Source organism: Physcomitrium patens, chromosome 5, assembly GCF_059467195.1.
Source record: "Physcomitrium patens ecotype Gransden chromosome 5, ASM5946719v1, whole genome shotgun sequence".
NCBI lineage: Eukaryota > Viridiplantae > Streptophyta > Bryopsida > Funariales > Funariaceae > Physcomitrium > Physcomitrium patens.
In genome coordinates this window covers 11,750,027-11,771,207 of record NC_143414.1, presented here as the reverse complement: position 1 = coordinate 11,771,207, position 21,181 = coordinate 11,750,027, and the positions used below count along the sequence as shown (strand labels likewise).

The 21,181-nt window shown below is 28.5% G+C and overlaps 1 protein-coding gene across 1 annotated transcript; it reads right to left on the bottom strand.

The window, feature by feature from the left end:
* Positions 1-1,632: 1,632 nt before the first annotated feature.
* On the bottom strand, positions 1,633-2,999 carry LOC112282817 (protein LHCP TRANSLOCATION DEFECT). Its single transcript, XM_024520896.3, has 2 exons — positions 2,369-2,999; positions 1,633-2,115 (listed from the first exon to the last, which is right to left on the bottom strand). The coding sequence occupies exons 1-2, from the start codon at positions 2,966-2,968 to the stop codon at positions 1,858-1,860; spliced, it is 858 nt and encodes a 285-aa protein (XP_024376664.2). The 5' UTR covers positions 2,969-2,999; the 3' UTR covers positions 1,633-1,857.
* Positions 3,000-21,181: the final 18,182 nt, after the last annotated feature.

Below are 21,181 nucleotides of genomic sequence, written 5' to 3'. Positions count from 1 at the left end.
AAAAAAGTAAGAAAAGCAAGAGCATCGTTTTGAAGAAATGGGTTCTGAGTGACACAAAGAGCATTTCCGCTTTACACACGCCCAGTTCTTCGTCATGCGGCCGAAATGATAGCAAAGCACCGGGCAGCCTTTGAATTCGTGAATGCGTCGTCTGACCGAGCCGTGTGGCCAGCCAAGTGATTTTTCCCTTCTTTGACAAAAACGAGGAACCCAACCCCTGCTGCTATGAGAGTCATGTTAAATTGAGGTATCCCGTCAGATACGACCACATCTGCAAGTCACCAGTAGAAACGGAAAACACACAACATTTGGCACATGGAATACGAGAAGCTTCTTCTTAAGATAGGGCTGCTGCAGAATTCCAGACGTACACGAGATATCTGCTGACGCAGGGACATGGCGAGTCGTCCAGAATAAATTCGTTAGTTCCATACACTCAATGCTTAGTGGGTACAAGATGACACTGCAACGCCCACAGCCAGAGCGAAGCATCTTACACATTATGTATGTGCGTAAATGAGGTAGTTGTTGCAGGCATTACCCTTCCATGGAGGGAGTTGATAGTGATTATCCCTTCCTTTAACATGTAACACACTTAGAAATATGATTAAACCTTGGGGATACAAGCTTTCAAAATACGTTGCAATGAAACCCACAAGATGTTTATGGATAGTTATCAAGAGTAAGCGATTACATTCTCCGCTTATCCATTGCATTGATAACACGTTGAAACCACCAATGCTACCATTACCGGTTTGAGAATTGAGAAATGTTCCATGGTGAAAGTTTAAGTCGGGTTCTTGTTGTCTAAAACTTTGAGTTGACGTGGGAACTTGACCTTCACGCAGGAGACTATATCACTGTACCGAACATCTTACCGATTATGTTTGTCGTCTTTCCTTACGTGTTTTCTGCGTCATCCACACCGAACTCATCCAGCACCTGCTGTGAGAGACAAATACAACCTAACAGATTATGTGACATTCATTAATGCAACGCACATGTGCTGCACTGGTTTTGTTAACAGTTGACTTATGAGTAGGAACTATCTGAATCGCTGATTGTACCGTCTACCCAAATGTCGAGTTGTTGATGACACATTATAGACCCTGATTACAGAGCAGCACATGTCTACCATCCGAATGCAAGTGAAACGAACAGGTTTGAGGGGAAAAATGACTGTTCGCACCTGAAAAATGGCGGATCCACTGTAAATTCGCGAGGACCACACTGCACTGGTTGCATCTTCAAAAACAGTGTGACAAGAGATACAAACTAATTTTGCAGGCCTCAAAATACATTATTTCAACAAACAAACCGACACTCAAACAAACTTTCACTTAGATATGGCTCCTAATAAATGAGATCGTTTAAGACTTCTTGAGAATTGTCGGTAAGTGGAGGTCCATCTCAACATCGGTGACACAGCTTTGCAGGGTGAGTTGGAACGTCAAATCCAACTTAGAGGAATCTTGAGACTAGTGATTGCAGTCACATCAAACACTGGACAAATGTGTGTTGTACGATCAGCAGCACAATGTCCAGCACCCTAAGAAGATTAAAGCCATTGTATCCATATGCCGTCTTCCAATCTCTACACAAATATCACACCCCAAGTTCCACACAGGAATATTCTGTATGATAACATCAAGCGAGGTACCTCAACTTTAGTGCAACCGAAGGCTGAACAGATGTTGTGTACAAAGTCTATAGTGCAAAAATTGTGGAAATTTGAGTTACACTGCAATACACGGACATTACCCTGAGAAGCCATTGCTCATCCCATAATACCTACGAGTGTACTGTGTTCAATGTGTAGAATACCCTCTCTAACAGACAAAACCAGCTCTGCCACGCTCAAGCGTTTGCCTTCACGCTTTTCGCAATAAGCTCCCGAATGACCTCATTTGATGCAAGATCCAGAGCAGATTTTCCTTCATTATTCTTCACACTACCGTCAGCGCCAGCCTCAATAAGCTCCTCAACCTTAGGTTGATCACCCTCGTTGGCAGCCATCATTAGAAGGATATCCACAGCAGGGATACCTTGATTAAGAAGCGCATACATCTTATCGTATGTGCCCTCCGTTGCTAGCATTCCCATATAGTTGAAGTACTGTACCATTGCACAGTCAAAAACATGTTACAGGCTTCTTGACACGTAGTAAGAGCACTAACAAAAATCTATCTAAAAAAATGAGGAAAAGCCCTAACCTCCAAACCTGAAGAATCCCTGTCGTCGTAGTAGCTGAACCAACCATTGTCGAAACAATGAAACGAAAGAAAAAAAATACTCCCGCCGCGCAATCCCAAAAGGAAAACGAAAGAAACTAAAGCAAATTAGCAATTCCAAGCGGAGGGAACCAAACCTGCTCAACATCGGACTCGTCATAATCGGCACGCTTCTGACTCCCGTAAATCCCTGCTTCCTTAGAACTAGCTCCGTTCGTCCCGAATTTGAACCAGGCGGAAACGCGGCTGCCGTTCTGTGGTCCGAGGCTCCGACTACACGACGAACTTCCGACACACCGGCCCGCGAAACCACTGAGCAAACTGCTGTTGTTACTGCTGCTGCAGGGACGGGCTCCACTAGCGGAGTTGCTCACTGCCGCCAAAGCGAAAGCAGCAGGCACGGACAGAGCCGATGCCTGCAACAACGCCACCATGGTTGCGGTGCGGCACTGCGGAATGGAATGCGAGCAAGCGAGCGAGCGAGGCTTGGCAAACAAACAAGCGTAACGGAGAACAAGCAAGCAAGCAATCCAATAATCCAACAACACAGCGAAACCCTGAAGCAGAATAATAGTTCGTTCGAACCGAGAGAAAGCTTGTGACCCAGGCTGAGGAAGACGAGACGAGAGAGACGAGAGGAGAGGCGAGAGACTCCAAAGCAGGATTCGCGGGTTGTGATCGGATAAGGGTTCGTGGCTGAGTGGGTCGCGGGCTTCGGTCCAGCTCAGCTTATTCATCCGACGTGGACTTCTCGAACTGGGGGTCGCTCTTAGGCGGCTGAGTCCAACATGGCCACTCCTCACACATTTATTAATATTGAAAAAACCCCATCCATCAACCGACATAACGTGTCTTTCGCAACACAGCGAGTAATTATTCAAAGTTTTCATGTGTATTGTGATTTAGACAATTGATTGCTGGTTTTAAATAAAATTTAATATTTGCTAATAATTATTTAATAGTGGAGATTTAAAACTCTAAAATTTATTTTGTGGATAGATTTGGAGATTTTTTGTAAAGTCATGTAATATTAGTCATGTCAATAAATGTAGTTTACAAAAAGTGGAAAGAGTTTATTTTTGTAGATCGTTATAAAATCAAAAAAAAAAAATTATATAACTTAAAAGTTGTAGAAGAAATTAGGTCAAGAGATTGTAAGGATTGAGATTAGGATAATATTTTTAAAGATGGAGTCATATACTATAGAATTTACAGTATGAATATTCAAATAGAGTAATAATCTAATGATGATAGAAGTAATACAAAATCATAACAAGCAACAAATCAATTTTGTATTTATAAAGAATGTAAATTGATAAAGCATTCATTGCATATTAGAAATCAAGACAACCACATCCTATTGTATTTTATTTTATTTTTTCTATCAATTCTTTTTTTAAAACGATTACTTATAATTTTATGAAATTTTTGTGTATTAGAACTTATTCTAGAAATATAATAATAAATGATAATATTATAATAGTAAAAATAGGAAAATATTAGATTGATCCAAGCTTTTATTAAATTAATTCATATGTCTAAACCATCATTAAATTTATGTCCTCATTCCCTCTATTCTTAATCTATATCTTCATCCTCTACCCCCATCTTTGTTCCTTTTGTTCTTAGCCTCCATCCTTATTTTCTGTTTCTCTCTTCCATCCTTATTCTCTTTGTTTTCAACTTCCATTGTTGTTTTTCATTCTCTACTCTCATCCTCACTCCCTCTGTTCTTAGCTTCCATCCTTGTTTCTTGTTCCTACCTCTATTTACAGTCCATATTTTCCATTCTCAGTCCATGTCTCTTATTCTTAGCCCATGTCCTCTATCTTGACCTCCTTCCATGTTCCTAGTAAGTTTTTCAAACAATGAAATTACTTTAATTTAGAATGGTGGATTTTAGATCTTTCAAAGATAAAACATGTTTTTTTACATGTTGAAGTAAATTTTATTATTACATAACTATTTTATTGGTTTGAGTAAAAAATGATTGGATATATCTTTACAGTCAAACTATTTTAGATTTTAAAGTGATATTTCATCTAAAATGATGTCTCAAAGTATCTCGTGATATATCAAAATATTAATTAATACTTCATCAAATCACCTATCTTGCAAGGTGGGTGATTTTGATATCAAAATGTCACAAGAAAAACGCTTGAAATATCACAAATCATATCACTAGTATCAACTCTCTTCCATCTTTGGTTCCATATGTAATTGCAACTTTATCCTTCCTATAGGCTCTAAAAAATAACAAATCCTAAAACTTTTGGACTACATTGCATATTACAATCTCACCATGCCTTAGTGCATTTGTAAGTCCAAAAGATATGATATTGTATTCAAAATATCTATACCTTGTTCAAAATGCAGTCTTTCATTAATCTCCTTCTTTGATGTATATTAGATTGTATGTTCCTTTTAGATTTATTTTTGTATAGATCCTAACTTAATTCAATTGATTAAAAAATTTAGATATCAAAGGTAGCGAGTACCTATTTTTGATGGTGATTTTCTTGACTCTTTGATAATCGACACACATCCACTATCGTGATGTAATATGATTATATAGTGAAATTATAATAAAAATTAAATTTCTAATTAACATCTAATTATCTTAGTTCAATTATAATTTGAGGTATCTAAACATGACTTTTATAAAAGCCTCTTAGGTTATTTTCTTATTTCAATAGTTAGTAGGTTGAAGGTTAGTAATTTTACCTTCTAGGTTGTAGAGACTCTTCTACTACCTTAGAAAGACTATAAATTGATAAAATCAAGTTAAAAGAGGTAAATAATTATTATAGTTGGTACTAGGATTAAGTTGAGAGTAGGATTGAGCTAAAAAATCCTTAGGATAAGTTAGATTGATACCCAAAGGTCAACCGTTTGTGAGACAGTGTCGAAATGAGACCTCTGGCCACTAAAATCACGGCCTAGGGCAAAATAGGGATTCATTTGAAGATTGGAGGATAGCGTTTGAAAGCTAGCTTGAAGTTCTTTTCAAAGGCATAAGGATTTTTTTTGGAGGATTTTTGAGGACTTAGCAATTGTTTTTCAAGGTCAAGGTTTGTATTGGTGATTTGGATTTTATATAATATAATAAGGGCTAGCAATTTTGGCTAGTTTATACAACTGGTGTAACATCTATAGTTGAAAATTTAATATTGTTTGGATTATTGGGTGTGCTAAGTACATAATTTTTTTTGTAATAATCTAATGATGTAATTTAGAGATATCTGGTTTTTAACACAAGAAGGTTTCTAAAGTTGGCAGTTTAATGTTGGATAGGGTTTCTATGATATCTAGAGATCCATTAATCGGATCAAGGTGAAATTTGGCATGGTGTTGCAGGACTTGAAGATCAAGGTATACACCAATTTTGAGTCAAAGTTAACGGTTGGAAAGAGAGAAATCATTGCTGGGATTTTTGCTTCACTTTTTAAGTTGGCAGCTGAGTGACATTAGTGCAATTTTTGGAGGTTTTTTCACAATCTATAAATTGGATTGGGCTAAAAATTCTTGAGCATATAGAAGACTTACATTGACAATTGCATACAAAATTTTACATCAAGTGGACAGTCAGATTGGATGTTATAGCTTGTTAAAGCTCATTGATTAGAATTGGGGTTTAGAAGAAAAATCTAAATTGCTTAAATATAAAAGTAATAAGGTAATTGGGATTTATGTATGATTAAGGCTACTAAGAAGAGTGCTTTTAGCACTTTTGAATTGAAATTCAAATTATATTCTTCTTACATGGATGAAATCTATTAGGATTTCTTGGATACTTGTAAAACATAATCTCACCTTCTATAATTAGGTACCTAGTATATTTTCGAGCAAGACAACACATAGTATGATACTGCAATTATCCATCTTTTTTTTTTTACAAATAAAATTAGAGCTCTTGCTAGAAATTTAGAATGACATATGAAGTTCTTAGCTAGATTTGCTTCAATATATTCCTTAAGTTTAGTCAATTCATTTTGTGATAAATTATGAATTGGTCCAAATGGTGATTGAGCTTCTTCTTAAAGGTCAATTGAATAGTTATAAGGACAATATTCTAGTAGAATATCCACATTTATTTTTCAAATATATCTTAAAAATCTTGATATTGGTTTGGAATGTCACTTGAAGTCTTTCCTATATTAGAAACAAATGTAGTATAAATGATATAATATAATCCTTCTTTTATAGTATACAAAAAAGCTCTTCTATTTATAAAAACATGTTTAATTACACTAGACTTATGACTTTCTACTTAATCAACTATTTTCTTAGTTATATTTTTAAAAAAGTTAAGATTATAAGAAATCTAATTTATTTTTGGATTATATTTTTTTATGCATGATAAACCTAAAATAACATGATAAAAAAAAGATCTAATAATATTAAATATTTCAAAGCTACTATGACCATTAGTTGTTACTTGTATAGAAAAGTTTTTATGAGTAACATCTCTTAAAGACAATAAACAACCATCTATGATTTCTATGTGAACAGTTTTAGTTTTTTTTATTAAAGGTATGCTATGTCTTTTAGTAAATTCTTCATCTAAGAAACATGCTGAGGCTTCTAAATCTAATGAGGCAAAAGCTTTGTAATGCTTAGTTTCTAAAATAACATTTATTGTAAAATAAAGAGAGAATTTTGAGGAGAAAATAGGACCTTCACTAGGTGTTGTATAGGGCTCTAGGCAAATGATCCCTATTGTAGCTAGACAAATTTGTTTTCCAACATACTATCTTTTTTGGTAGTCATACTCCTCATTTTGTAGTTGTATTGCTTCTTTAGATAATGTTGAACAATGTATTTAGGTTCTCCATAATACAAGCATAATTCTTCTTAACGATAACAAGTTTTTTTTTATTCAATAAGAGATTTGAAATGTACTGCATCAATTTGCATATCTTTTACTTTTGAATGTGTTTATTGAGAAGACATTGGCATTGTCATTAAATTATAGTAATATTAAGGTGTACTTATATGACTCTTATATTGAAATTTAAAAAATCAATTGTCATACCCCACATTAAAATCAATTGCTTGAGACAATCTTTGAGGATCATGTAAGTTGAAAATCATTTTTTTTTACATCAAATTGTAATTCGTAAAGAAATTGGCTAATAATTGAAGCATCATTCTACTTAGTATTAGTTGCAAGTTATTACAATTGTGAAGCATATAATTTTATCAATCGATTATCTTATTGTATAATATAAATTTTTTTGGTTGCAATACGAATTGCATCATATTTTCCATATATAAATCAAAACTTCTCCAAAAAAGTCTGTAGATTATCCAATATTGGATCTCGCCATTCAAAAAAAGATAAAATTATGATAATGCTACATTTAAAAAGAGTATACCAATAAAGCTAACTTGCAATCCTAAAGTTGGATAGCTTTGGAATTGATATTCAATCACAAATTGTACTGGATTGATAAATCCTCAAAACTTAGATTTTGTGCTATGAAACTTCTTGGGCAATGCAACTCTTAAATCTCTAATACTGGAAGGATATTCTACCATAGGAGAATGGACATGATTTGATATAGATGTTGAAACAGCTCCAATCATTTCTATATCTTTGTTCCTTGCCATTCTTGTTGCTCTTTTTAGTGGTAAATTGAATTAATACATTGTAAGTATTAATTTGTTTAATAATTCTTGTATTTATATCATTACATTCTTCATTTCAAGAAGCTCTGCCATGATAATACTTAAAGAAAGTTAGATGTCTAATATTGCTTAAGACAAATAGATAAAAAAGACTTGAAAACAAAGAAAAAAGTACTAAGGATAATATCATTTTAAAAGAGGATAATCTGCAACTCTTAATCTGCTTAAGTCTTTTCAAGAGATAGGAGAAGTTTAGTTTTAATCAAAAAAAAGATAAAGCTTTCATATTGTAAGTGTACTTTTGTTAATTTGTCAAGTACAAGAATTTAATGAAAGCAAATAATCAAGTGAGAATTTTTCAAAGAAATATGACAAAATAAAAGTAGAAAAATATGTATTTAAAAAAAAAAAAAAAACTGTAATGACTATTGTCAAAAGACAAAGAAATTAGAGATTCTTGAAACTAGACTAAAAGCAAGAAAAGAATTGCTAAGAGTGAAAAAAGCTTCATTCTTACCTCTATATATACTATCTACCTAGGATATATGTAGTAATATTCTATAAGACCTCCAAAAATATGTTGACTTTATATGACACGTATCTTAACTTGCAAAGCAATTTTTTTATATGTGCACCACATGGTTAACTTGTTCCGTAAGCTACCAACATATGTGACACATGATTAGCTTGTTGATCAAGTTTCTAACCTAATAATTAATTATTAATACATATAAAGTCAAAATAATATCCAGAAAGCTCTTAAAAAGTTTTTCTAAAGGATTTTATGAAATTAATCTACTTTTATCTACTTCTATCTATTCATATTATCTAGATACTAATAATAATAGGTATATATTTGTGACACAAGGACATGAAACTTGAAAAAAGAAATCCTCAATACACTCTTATGTCATTGAAAAAAACTAGAAAGTAACTCAAAGATAAAATAGTATTAAATTAGAATAGCCATTACTAAAGACAAAAAGACTAGAAAGTCTTGAAATAAGATTAAAGACTAGAAAAGCATTGAGAAGAGTGAAGAAGTCTTCACTCTTGTCTCCATATATATTCTTAATTAGGAGCTATGTGGTGGTATCCTATAGGACCTCTCAAACGTATTGACTTTGTAAGATACATATCTTAACTTACAAAGCAAGTTTTTAACATGAGCACTAAATAATCAACTTATTTTGCAAGCTATCAATATGTGATTAACTTATTCTTCAAGTTTTTAAACTATCAATCAACTATAAATACATGTAAAGTCAAAACACCATTTATGAAGCTTTTAGAAAGCTTTTCTAGAAAATATTATGAAATAAATCTACTTTTACCTACTTCTATCTAATCATACAGATAAATACTAATGTAAATATGTATGTTTGTGATAGTTTCATATTTTGATTTCTTCGATATTTTCAATTCCATCTTCTCATCATGACCTCCTCTTTCTTCTCTAAATTACTTTTTAAAAGAGAGTTTGACTAAAAGATTACATTTTTTTGGAATATTATCCTAATTTTAAAATGATTGATTAAAAAAATTGAGTAGCATGTTAAAGCTCTCTATATAAGGTGATTGTCTTCATTGACATTGTAATATATTGTTTGAATATTATCTTTTAATTAAATTATTAATATTGCTATTAAATCTTGTGAGTATATAAGATACTTTGATAAGCTCCACAATCAAGACTTTGCATTTGTTCTTAGCCAGAGTGACATCTTCAACTGTAGATTACATGTCTAATGAGACACAATTTATTTTACTATTTAATAGACTACATCCAATACAAACAAAGTGAGAACTATTGTACCTTAGATATCATAGATGTCAATGTATAATAATCAATATGGTCTACATGGCCACTAAAAAATTATTTTTATAGCCATGTAAGGACATAAATAACATAAGCATAATAAGTTGGAGAATATGGTTGATATTCAATCTTAAAAAAATACCGTTATTGTATATAAACATGAATCTTCAAATATCATCAATAAAATTTTATTATTTTCTTCAAATTTTTGAAATATTACTTAATATTTTGGTGACATATAAAGTAATATCAAGTTGACATAATATTTTGACTTAACATTCAAGAAAAAACCTTTTAACTCTTTTTTATTATTCATTATGCCTCCAAAAAAGGTTCCAAATCTTACAAATAGTAGAAAAAGAAGTCATTTTGATATAAATGAATATGTTATGATTGTTAGCTTACTGAAGGACTCAACAAATTTTAAAAACTACACAATTCTAACAAGAAAGAGGTATGTGGGAAGTAGATGAATACAACTAGAGCTTTGATATAGTTGGCTATGCAAATGAACAAGGTATCAAAGGCAAGTTCAACTTTTCTACAATAAATATATTAAGTCAATTACATACTTTTAAAACCAAATTTGTGGATGCATATAGCTAATTGATAAGTATAGATGCTAGCATAAATAATAAAGATTAAAAGCATGATATATATATATATATATATATATTGGCTACAAAGTTGAAGAACAATTGTTTGTTCTTTAATATGATGCATGCTATGTACAATGCATTGCCAAATATGACCCTGCTTTGTAAAAAAGACTCCATAGGAATATCAATGACTAATTTTTTGATTTCATTGCTTGATCCAAATTTATTATCCAAGAAATTTCTATTCAATGATGTTAGAGAGGCTTTACCACAAGACAAATTTGATGAACTAAAGGAGGTGTGCTAGTAGAAGTATACCTCCATTTTTCTTCCATTTCTTCTTTTTCCTCATTCATTTTACTAGCATCACCTTTGCTATGATGTCCATTGCTTGGCAACACCACCATTGTTATTCCAAAAAAGAAGAGTCATTGACCACAAGTTTTAGAATTTGGAAAAAAATCTCTAAACAAATGCCACACAATGGCCAATGCATTTGCAAAGTCATGACAACAAAAAATTGCTATAATAATAAAGTACTTAATTCTATTAAAATAAGAAAGTGAGAGAACCAAGGCCTCTTTATAAAAATAATTAAAAATGAAGGAGAAGTTGAACAAAGATAAGATGGCATTTGAAAAAAAAAAAAAAAAATTGATTTGAAAATAAAATAGAAAATACAAGATCTTTTATTTTGTATAGTTTCAATTAATTTAAAGAAAAAATATACAAGAAATAGAATAAATTATAGCTCTTGAAAAAAAAGCATATAAATAAAATATTTACTTACAAGTCTATAATCATATTTTTTGGTTCATGTTTCAAATTTTATGATTTACATTACAAGGTTGTATCATTATCAATCCTAAAATCTTATTATGTACCTTAGAATAACAAATTTTATTTTATAATGAATTTTTATTTATATAAAAAAATATATTTTTATTTATAATATATTTCTTATAAAATAGATAGTCTTATAAACTTGTGGCATTGAGAGTTTTTTCCACATAAAATCCAAAATTCAAAATTCAATATTCAAAAAAAAAAAAAAAAAAAAAAAAACAATTCCTTTATCGAAGTCTAAAACTTTCTTATTTGGCTTTAGAAATAACTTTGCCTTGATTTCAGTCTTAAATAGTTTGGAATTCTACTCCAATGAAATCGAGCACTTGAGAAATGCAATTCTTTCAATTAAAATATAATCCTAAAAATCAACCATTTTGAATTAAATAAAACTTTGTCAATGCTCCACGCAATGAAATTGTTGATATAGAATAATATTATTTAAATTTTCTTGCAATATGGAATTGGTGCTATTTAGACTCTTCTACAATGTGGATACATTGATTGATGATATATGATCTTGATTAGATGAAGAAATCTCTCCAATTAATGGAAAATAAATATGATATTATAATAGAGGTACTTCAATTAAGCTGTTACCATTGCATATACACCTCAATGCATTATTTTTTATTTTAAAATGCTATATAAAATCTACAAGATAAGAAATGTCTCCTTATTCACAATGTTACATAGAATCCATGAAATAGAAGATGACTTCTAGTGCCAAGGATATGAATTTAAAAAACAGAGAATCTCAATACATTCTTATATTACTCAAAAAGACTAAAATATTATTTAAAGATGATAATATATTACACTAGAATGGCTATTATTAAAGATAGAAAGATTAGAAAGTTTTAAAATATGAATAAGGACTAGAAAAGGATTGACAAGAGTGAAGAAGTCTTTATTCTTGCCTTCATATACAATATCTAATTAGAAGTTATGTGGCAATGTTTTATAGGACCTCTAAAACTTGTTGACTTTGCAAGACATGTATCTTAACTTGCAAAGAAAATTTTCAATATGTACATCATATGGTTAGCTTGTTTCACAAGCTATCAATATATGTGACACATTGTTAATTTGTTGCTCAAGTTTTTAACCTACCAATTAACTATAATACATGTAAAGTCAAAACTACATCTTTGAAGCTTTTACAAAGTTTTATTAGAAGATATTATGAAATTAATTTATTTTTATATATTAATATCTAATAATATAAGTAATTATTAGAATAAATATGTATGTTTGTTGCTTTATTATATGTGTTCTTGCTTGAAAATGCACCAGGTACCTAGTTATGGAAGATAAATAAAAATGCAACAACAATCCTACCAAGTCTAATAGAATCTTAAATAAATTTTAAATAAACCTTAATAATCTTAATTAAACTTTAATCAATTCAAATTTTTTTTAAAAGAAGTTGTAAAAAAAACACAAAGAAGTCCCAAACTAATCTCAAAAAAAAATAACAAGAAATCTTAAAGAAATAACAATAATCTTAAAGAAATATTAGAAATAGAAAATTTTAAAGTAATAATAAAAAATCCTAAAGAAATACTAAAAATAAAAATATTAATTGAATCTTAAGTAATTTCTAGATCAAATTCTAATTGAAATCATAATTGAACCTTAATCAAATTCTAAGTCAAATCATAATGAAATCCTAATAGAATCCTAAATTTTAGATTAATCCGAGATAAATCTTAATCAAACTCTAGTCAAGTTCAAAACCAAATCCCAAAAAAATCCTAATCTTAATCAAATCCTAGACCAAATCCTAAATCCTAACCAAATCGTAGATAAATCCTAAATCAAATCCTATAGTAAAATGGAACGTCAACAGTTAATGATCAAACTATTAATATCAATTCAAAATTTTTATACTTTTTAATATCTTAGTTAGAAATAAGCACAAGAAAGATGAAATCGATTGCATTTACTAATTGAATGAAATGCAAGATAATCCAATCTCGTATTGGACAGTCTTCTATTCCAATCTAAATATTGAACTTCTAGTACTAATACTTCTTTTTTCAATCATTGAATTGCTCTCAAATTTCATCTAAATTTTAGAAATTGAGTCTTCTATCCATACAAAAATAATTCACTTCAATCTAATTGACATATTGCTAAAAATCTTAGAAACACTATTAACCTTCAAATTCCAATTTTTGAGACTTTAATCCAAAAAAACCTTTATACACTTTGATTTAATCGTTTCATTGGCCTCAAAATTTTCACACACATTAACAACTAGTATACCAATGCATTCTTTAATATTCATCTATATATATACTAAAAAATTTAAGAAATCCTCAAATTTTTAAATAAATTTTTATATCTCAAAATCTAAACCAATTGAGAACATTATTAATTTTAAAAATCCCTCAAAAATTCAATATTGATTCAATTGACATAAAGCCAATGCCTATAAATCTTTCTTTAAGTCTTCTTTCAAATCCTATTCTTCAATCTACCATAAAATTCTAAAATCGCTATATAGTTCTTCTTTTATTTATTTTTATTTGGATCATTTATGCTACTACAAAGTAAATAGAAGTTCCTTCTATTAAAAGATAGTATTAAGACTATATCTTTTACTACCTTTCTATCTTTTATCTTTATTTTTCTATCACATCTTTTTGCTAGGCTCTTCTATAATAACATCTATATTTTTATTTTTCACTATATAATCATATTACTACAAAACACTATGATATTATTCTTCCTTCTAGAGACGAGTTTTACAAAAAATAATTATCACTTTTCATAGATTTTATTTTTTTCATCTTAAATTTAATAGATATTTTCAATAAAAAGGTTCAATCCTCTTTACTATGTTTGTAAGATTTTTTATTTGATTCCATATGTATTCATTAATATCATATCTGCACCAATAAACAAAATATTTTAATCTATTTTGGCGTTGCCTTCAATTTAAGATTTCTTCATCTTTGAACTCTTGATTATTATTTACTTCTATACGAAGAGGTGGTATTTTTCTTCTTTCTAAAATATTTAATGTCTTATATGGCTTAAAAAGATATATTTAAAACATAGGATGGATCTTCATAGACTCTGATAGATGAAATCAATAAGCAATAAAATTGATTTGTTTAAAAATAAGAAAAGATTAAGTCTATGATAGTCTAATTTGTAACAAGAACAAGTAGTCTTAATATTACAACAAAATAATCATATCTTATCATTCATGTTGAATTGTAGTTGTTCCTTGCAATAGGCATTTGCATTGTCCTTTTTTTGTACTTGAACTTTCTTTAATTGTGCATTTATTGTTGTATATAGCTTTGACAAATAATTTGGCAAATCTTTTGCTGTAGAATTATAAAATTTTAAAAGTTGAAAGTATCAAGTTGTAGATGATAACTATAATTAGTAAAAATAATATTTATTGAGTAGAAGAATATATAAAATTATTATACATGAACTTTGCTAATGGTAAAAGAATTGTCCAATCATCTTCATGATAGTTGATGGTATACCTCAAATATTGCTTCAAAACTTGATTCATTTGTTTTATTTGTCCATCAATTTGATGATAAAAAATCCAAAGATATTTTTATATCCATCTTTAGAACCTTAAAAAGGGTTCTTCAAAATCTTGATACAAATTGAGTCTGTCTATCAAATATAATATCTTTGTATAATCCATGATAGTGATAGATGTTGTTAAGAAAAATCTTAGCTATTTTTTTACTTGTGATAGATTTTTTACATAATACAAAATATGTTAACTTAGTAAAATAATCTACTATTATAAATATAAAATAATACAAACTTAAGATTAAAAGATTCTTAATGAAATCTACAAAAATAAAAGACCATGGTTGTTTCGGAATAGGTAATGGCTCGAAAAGTTTATAAGATTGATGATGAAGAATTTTTGATCTTGAACAAATATCACATGATTGTACAAAGTCTTTAACTATCTTCTACATTTGAAGCTACTAAAAATCTCTTGATATTAGCTCTATAGTCTTATTGTATCCAAAATATTTTGCTATTGAAAAGTTATAATGAGCTTGAAGAATACCTAATTATATTTTTCTTTCTAGAATATGTAATCGTCTTTTGAAATAGACTAGATTATTTTTGAACTTGAATTTAAAAGTATCGTAAGATTTAAAAGAACTACTTTCAATATCATGAATAAAAAAATTAGAAGATATACTTGATTGAATTTGTATAAAAAATGTTGAATCAATAGTCAATGTTGATTTTATTGCTCAAAGGTGAAATGCTACAATTTCAAGAGTTTTGTTTTTGATTGATGAAAAAGTATATTTCTTTCTTTTGGTATAAGATAAGAACGTCTAGATAGGACATCTAACAAATCTTATTATTTTTTGAGTCAATAAGTAATCTTAATAAAGACATATTCTAACAAGCTTGGAAATAATTTAAAATACATGTGGATATGAAGTACTTGAGGTTTTTATGATATGTATATACAGTGAATAGACTTGAGATGCTTTATTGATAATGACGCCATTTTTGAAATAAATCCATGATTACAAAAAGTACTTTATTATGAATCTTGTTGTTGATCTTGGTTACTAAAATGTTTTTGAAATGAAAAGCTACTCAATAGAGCTTGTTATCTGCTCTCATTTTTGACAAAATGGTACCTATAGCAAAGTTTGATGTATTTGTTTCCATGAAAAATGCCTAGATAAAGTTGACATAAAACAAGATTGGTGCAAAAATAAATGTTGATTTTAGAGCTTCAAAAGATGCTTTAATATCTTTGTTCTACTTAAATTTGTCTTTACATATCAAATGTATAAGAAGAGCCACAGCTTAAAAAAAATTCTTGATGAAAATTTGATAAAAATTAGAAAATATCAAAAAATATTGCACATCTTTGATTATTTTTGAGATCTTCTAATCTATGATAGTTTCGACCTTCTTACAATCCATTAGAAGACCATCACTTGAAATAATGTACTCTAAAAAGTCAACTTGAGTAGTGTGAAATATACACTTTTCTATCTTGACATATAATCTTATATTTCTAAGTTTTTGTAATATACAAAAAAACATAAATTTCATGCCCTCATATGTTTTTAGATTAAATTAAGATATTGTCTAAATAATAGATAACAAAATCATCAAAAAACTTACAAAAAAAATCATTCATTAGATGATAAAAAGTAATTGGTATATTTATGAGTTCAAAAGGCATGACATTATATTCAAAATATCCATATCTAATTTAAATTATTATTTTTTATTCATCTCTTTTTTTAATATGTATCAAATTATATATTTTTCATAATTCTATTTTTATATAGACCTTTACTTTATTTAATTTATTAAGAAGTTTTAAAATCAAAAATAGAATATATCTATTCTTGATAGTGATCTTATTGAGCCTTTAATAGTCCACATATATTTACAAAGATCTATCTTGTTTCTTCACAAATAAGATAAAAGACTTAACTAGTGATATGGAATAGCATATGAAATTCATAACCAAATTTTTATCAATTTATTCATTAAGTGTAGCATATTGATTTTGTAATATGCTGTAGATTAGTTGGAATGATAATTGAGCTCCTTTATAAAGATCAATAGAACAATCATAGAAACAATGTTCTAAAAAAATATTTGTATTTTTTTTTAAAAAAATCTTGATAATCTTGGTATTGACTTGGAATGCTATTTGAATTTTTTTCTATCAATAATAAGTATGGCATATATAGCAAAAATTGATCTTTCTTTTCTAACGTACATATAAGTTCTTTCATCTACAAATAATGGTTTGGATGTATTGATCTTATTAATTTCTACTTGCCTAATAGAAACTTGGTCTAAATTATAAGTTAAATTAAAATTACAAGAAATCCAATTTAATTTAAGATTATATTATTTTAGATACAATTATTTTAAAATAATTAGATTTAAAGATAATTTAACTATATTAAGTATTATTAAGCTATTATGACTACTAATTATTACATATAAAAGAATAATTTCATGTGTAACACCTCTAAAAAAAATAGACAACCATCTATTATTTCTACATGTATACGTTTGGTTTTCTTAATTAAGGATATTTTTTGTATTTTCATAAAATCTTTGTCTATAAAATAGGCTGGGGTTCCTTAATCTAATAAGGCTAAGACTTTGTAATTTTTTTGTCTTAAACAAAATTCTTATGTGAAATAAGGTGAAGGTTCTAAGAAAAGAATAGGATCTTTATTAGGTATTATGCAAAATTCCAACTATACAATCTCTATTATAGCCAGAGAAACTTATTTTTTAATACATTGTCTTCTTTGGCAATCATACTCCTATTTTTGTAATTGCATTGTTTTTTTAGATAATGTTGAACAATGTACTTGGATTCTCTATAATATAAGTACAAACATTCTTCATAACAATATGTTTTTTTTTTGTTCAATAAGAAGTTTAAAATGTATTGTGTCAATTTGCATAAGCTTTGGCTTAGACAGGTAAGCTTTTGTAAACTTAGAAGATATCGCCATGGCTTAACTTATACCTCTCTAATCAAATCTTTGTTCTTAGCATTTTTTAAAGAATTAATTATCATATGCAATGACTTGAGTAATAAATTACTCTAATGAATCTACTCTTGCCATTGTCAATAATAAATCTTTGATATTATCTTTCAATTCTTAATAAAATTGATTGATAAAGAATTTGTCAATTCAATCTACATTGCAAGTAAGATTTTAGAATTCAGCAACATATATAGTCGTTAAATATGATCTTTATTATAGAAATACAAGTTTGGTCTGTGCTATCTTTTTTTGATCAATTTCTCTAATTGGAGTTGTAAACACTTCAAAGAATAATTTCAAATCATAGAATAGTTATGAATTTTTTTCTATTAAAAGTGTAAACTAAGAAAAAATATTTCTAAAGAGAAGTGCTTCTATGAATCAAACTTGAATAAATTTATTAGAATATTGAGAAGGATATAATCTTAGATAGACCTTTACTTATTATAAAAACCCTCAAAACTTTGATCTTGTTCTATCAATTTTATGAGCATACTTATCTTTGTATTTTTTATATTTATAATATCAAAATTCCTTGGATTCAATCGTAAACTTGATTTACTTGTTTTTCTTAATTATATAACTTTTTAGTGCAAACTTTAAATTTTATTATTAACTTCTTCTATAGATATAGGAATAGTACCTCCATGATTTACAATAAAAATATGTGAGATTTTTATCTTAAGAATTGATAAGCTTGTAAAGATTTGTAATAATTACAAATCTATTCTCACTTGTACCAAGAATAGTATCCATAATTTTTTTCTATAGATAATTCAAACAAATTCAAAAAATTAAACTAGAGGAAAATAATCCACAATCTCTAATATCAAATGATAATTTCCACAAAGAGAGATAATTAACTCTCTTTAAGAAAAAAATCAATGTTAAAAAATTAAGTTATTTTTTTTGAAGATGGATACTCTAAAACCTTCAAATATAACAATAGAAATAAAGTAATCTATTTACTTCTAAAACAAGACAAAATAATAAGTTAGCATTCTTGTTAAATTGTCAAGGACATTAATTTCAAAGAAAATAAATTTTAATACACTCTTATTTAACTCAAAAAGACTAAAAAATTATTCAAAGATAGTAATGTATTGAATTAAAATGGATATTGCCAAAGACAAGAAGATTAAAAAGTCTTAAAACAAGACTAAGACTAAGAAAGGCATTGATAGGAATAAGGAAGGCTTCACTCTTGCCTCTACATATACTATTTAACTAGAAGTTATGTCGTCGTAGCAAGAGTCTACTTTGGATAGATGCAAGGTCCTTCTTTGTATTCATGTTGGATCCAATATGCACAAAACCTTCTTAATTTTCCCTTTGAATATTTATAAAACTATGTTTGTAATAAACCAACAAACTTGAAGCTTGAAAATTCATATTCCAAGATCTAGCCATTCAAATAAGCTTAAAATTTAGAAATATGGAATTTACACCTTTAATCATTATCACACAAATTCTTGGCTACAAATTTGTTGTCAATCGTCTGATATAACCAAAACCTTAGAAGGTACTTTTGAAAGTTAAAACCAAATTGGAAACTTGAAAATTCATATCCCAAGATCGAACTATTCAAATAAGCTCAAAATTTGGAAGTACAAAGTTTACATCTTTAATCATTATTACAAAAAAATTCAGCTAAAAATTTATTACCAATCGTTTAATATCACCAAAATCTTAGCAGATACTTTTGTAAGTCAAAACCAAACCGGAAACTTAAAAGTTCATATTCTAAGATCTAGCCATTCAAATAAGCTCAAAATTTGAAAGTACAAAACTTACACCTTTGATTATTATCACACAAATTCTTAGCTGAAAATTTATTACGGATCGTCTGATATCACCAAAACCGTAGTAGGTACCTTTGGAAGTCAAAACCTTAGACATGTAAGAACAAATTTCACCATTTCTCTCAAGTGAGAGTTTCAATTGACATGAGATTTTGGACATAGGCTCTTTATATCATAAGTGATATGTACGCAAAAAATGAGCTTCGAATTCATCTTAAAGCTCAATTTCTAACTTCAAAGTAAAACCCTCTATTTCTTTAATTTCTTCAAAATCCTAATTTTAGTTTGCTAGTTTTAACCAACCATATCTCATCCATTTTAGACTCAATTCTATCAATCTTTAGACATAAAATGTTTAACTTAAAGTCTAGTTTTTAATCCAATTCCCCAATTTCTTGCTAGAATCTTAAAACTCCTAATATGCATAGAAAAGTGACAATAGGTATCAAATTAGTAGCCTAAGTTTAAACAAGCATAACTATCTCATCTTAGTTCCAATTCATGCTTTTTTTCACCTAAATTCATGTCAAGAAGCTCTTCTTTTTGAATACTTCTTCTCTACTTGCCAAAAAAGTACTCTTCCTTAACTCCAAGCTTACCAAAGAAGTCGGAGCCAAGGTCTTCAAAGTCCAAGTCAAAAACTAATAGTTTAAAGTTAAACAAACACCAAATCTAATCCTTCAAGTTAGTACTATTAATGGCAACTAACTAAGGCTATCCAAACTTCCATTTATTCTTAATAAAACTTAAATACAACCTCAAAGTTAAAATTCTTCTTACATCTATAAATATAACTCAGAATTTACTAAAATCAAAGATTAGAAAGTAAGTAAAAGGAATAAAAGAATTTTTCAAGGCTAAACCAAAGATAAAGTTAAGGTTAAAGATAAAATAAAATTTAGCCAAAATTTTAGAAAAGAAAAAAATAAAAAGTGATAAAATTTTCTTAAAACTATATAAAAACTAGATTAGTAAAAATAAAAAATAAATAACTTAATAAAAATTCAAAGAAAAGTAAGTCAAGCAAGGTTTCTATACATGAATGTATTTACATCATGATAACGTGGCAATGTTCTATTAGACTTCCAATGCATGTTGACTTTGCAAAACATATATCTTACCTTGCAAGGCAAGTTTTCTATATGTGTGCCACATAATTATCTTGTTATACAAGCTACCAACATGTGTGACACGTGTTTAATTTGTTGATCAAGTTTCTAATCCATCAATCAACTACAACACATATAAAGTCAAAATCACATCTATAAAGCTTTTAAGAAGCTTCTTTATGAAGTATTATGAAATTAATCTACTTTTACTTATTTCTACCTAATTATATAGGTAATTATTGGAGTATATACATATGTTTGCAACACCTAGTTTCTAATATTGTATAGAATCTATAAGACAAGAAAATGTGCTTAGAGACATTACGTCACAAGTTTAATAAAAAATAATAGATTAAAGCCATATGATGAGCAAAATCAGCTCTAATAGTATCAAAAGTCACTTATCAATTTTTTAATTACTATCAAAACTAAATTATACAAGTAAAATATAGAATAAGTTCTTATCAGTGATAGTTCTTCTATAATTCTTTTAAGGCACTCTACAATCTCTATGTTTGCTAATCAACACAATACTTCAGCATAATAAACAATACTTGGTAATATAAAGAAATGTTCAATTAAAAGAA

Bases quoted from the DNA above. Each gene is read 5' to 3' on its own strand.
- LOC112282817 (XM_024520896.3), bottom strand. From the start codon at position 2,968: ATGAATAAGCTGAGCTGGACCGAAGCCCGCGACCCACTCAGCCACGAA. The intron at 2,116-2,368 runs GTTTGGTTCCCT...GCAATGGTACAG, and splicing joins ACGAGTCCGATGTTGAGCAG to TACTTCAACTATATGGGAAT.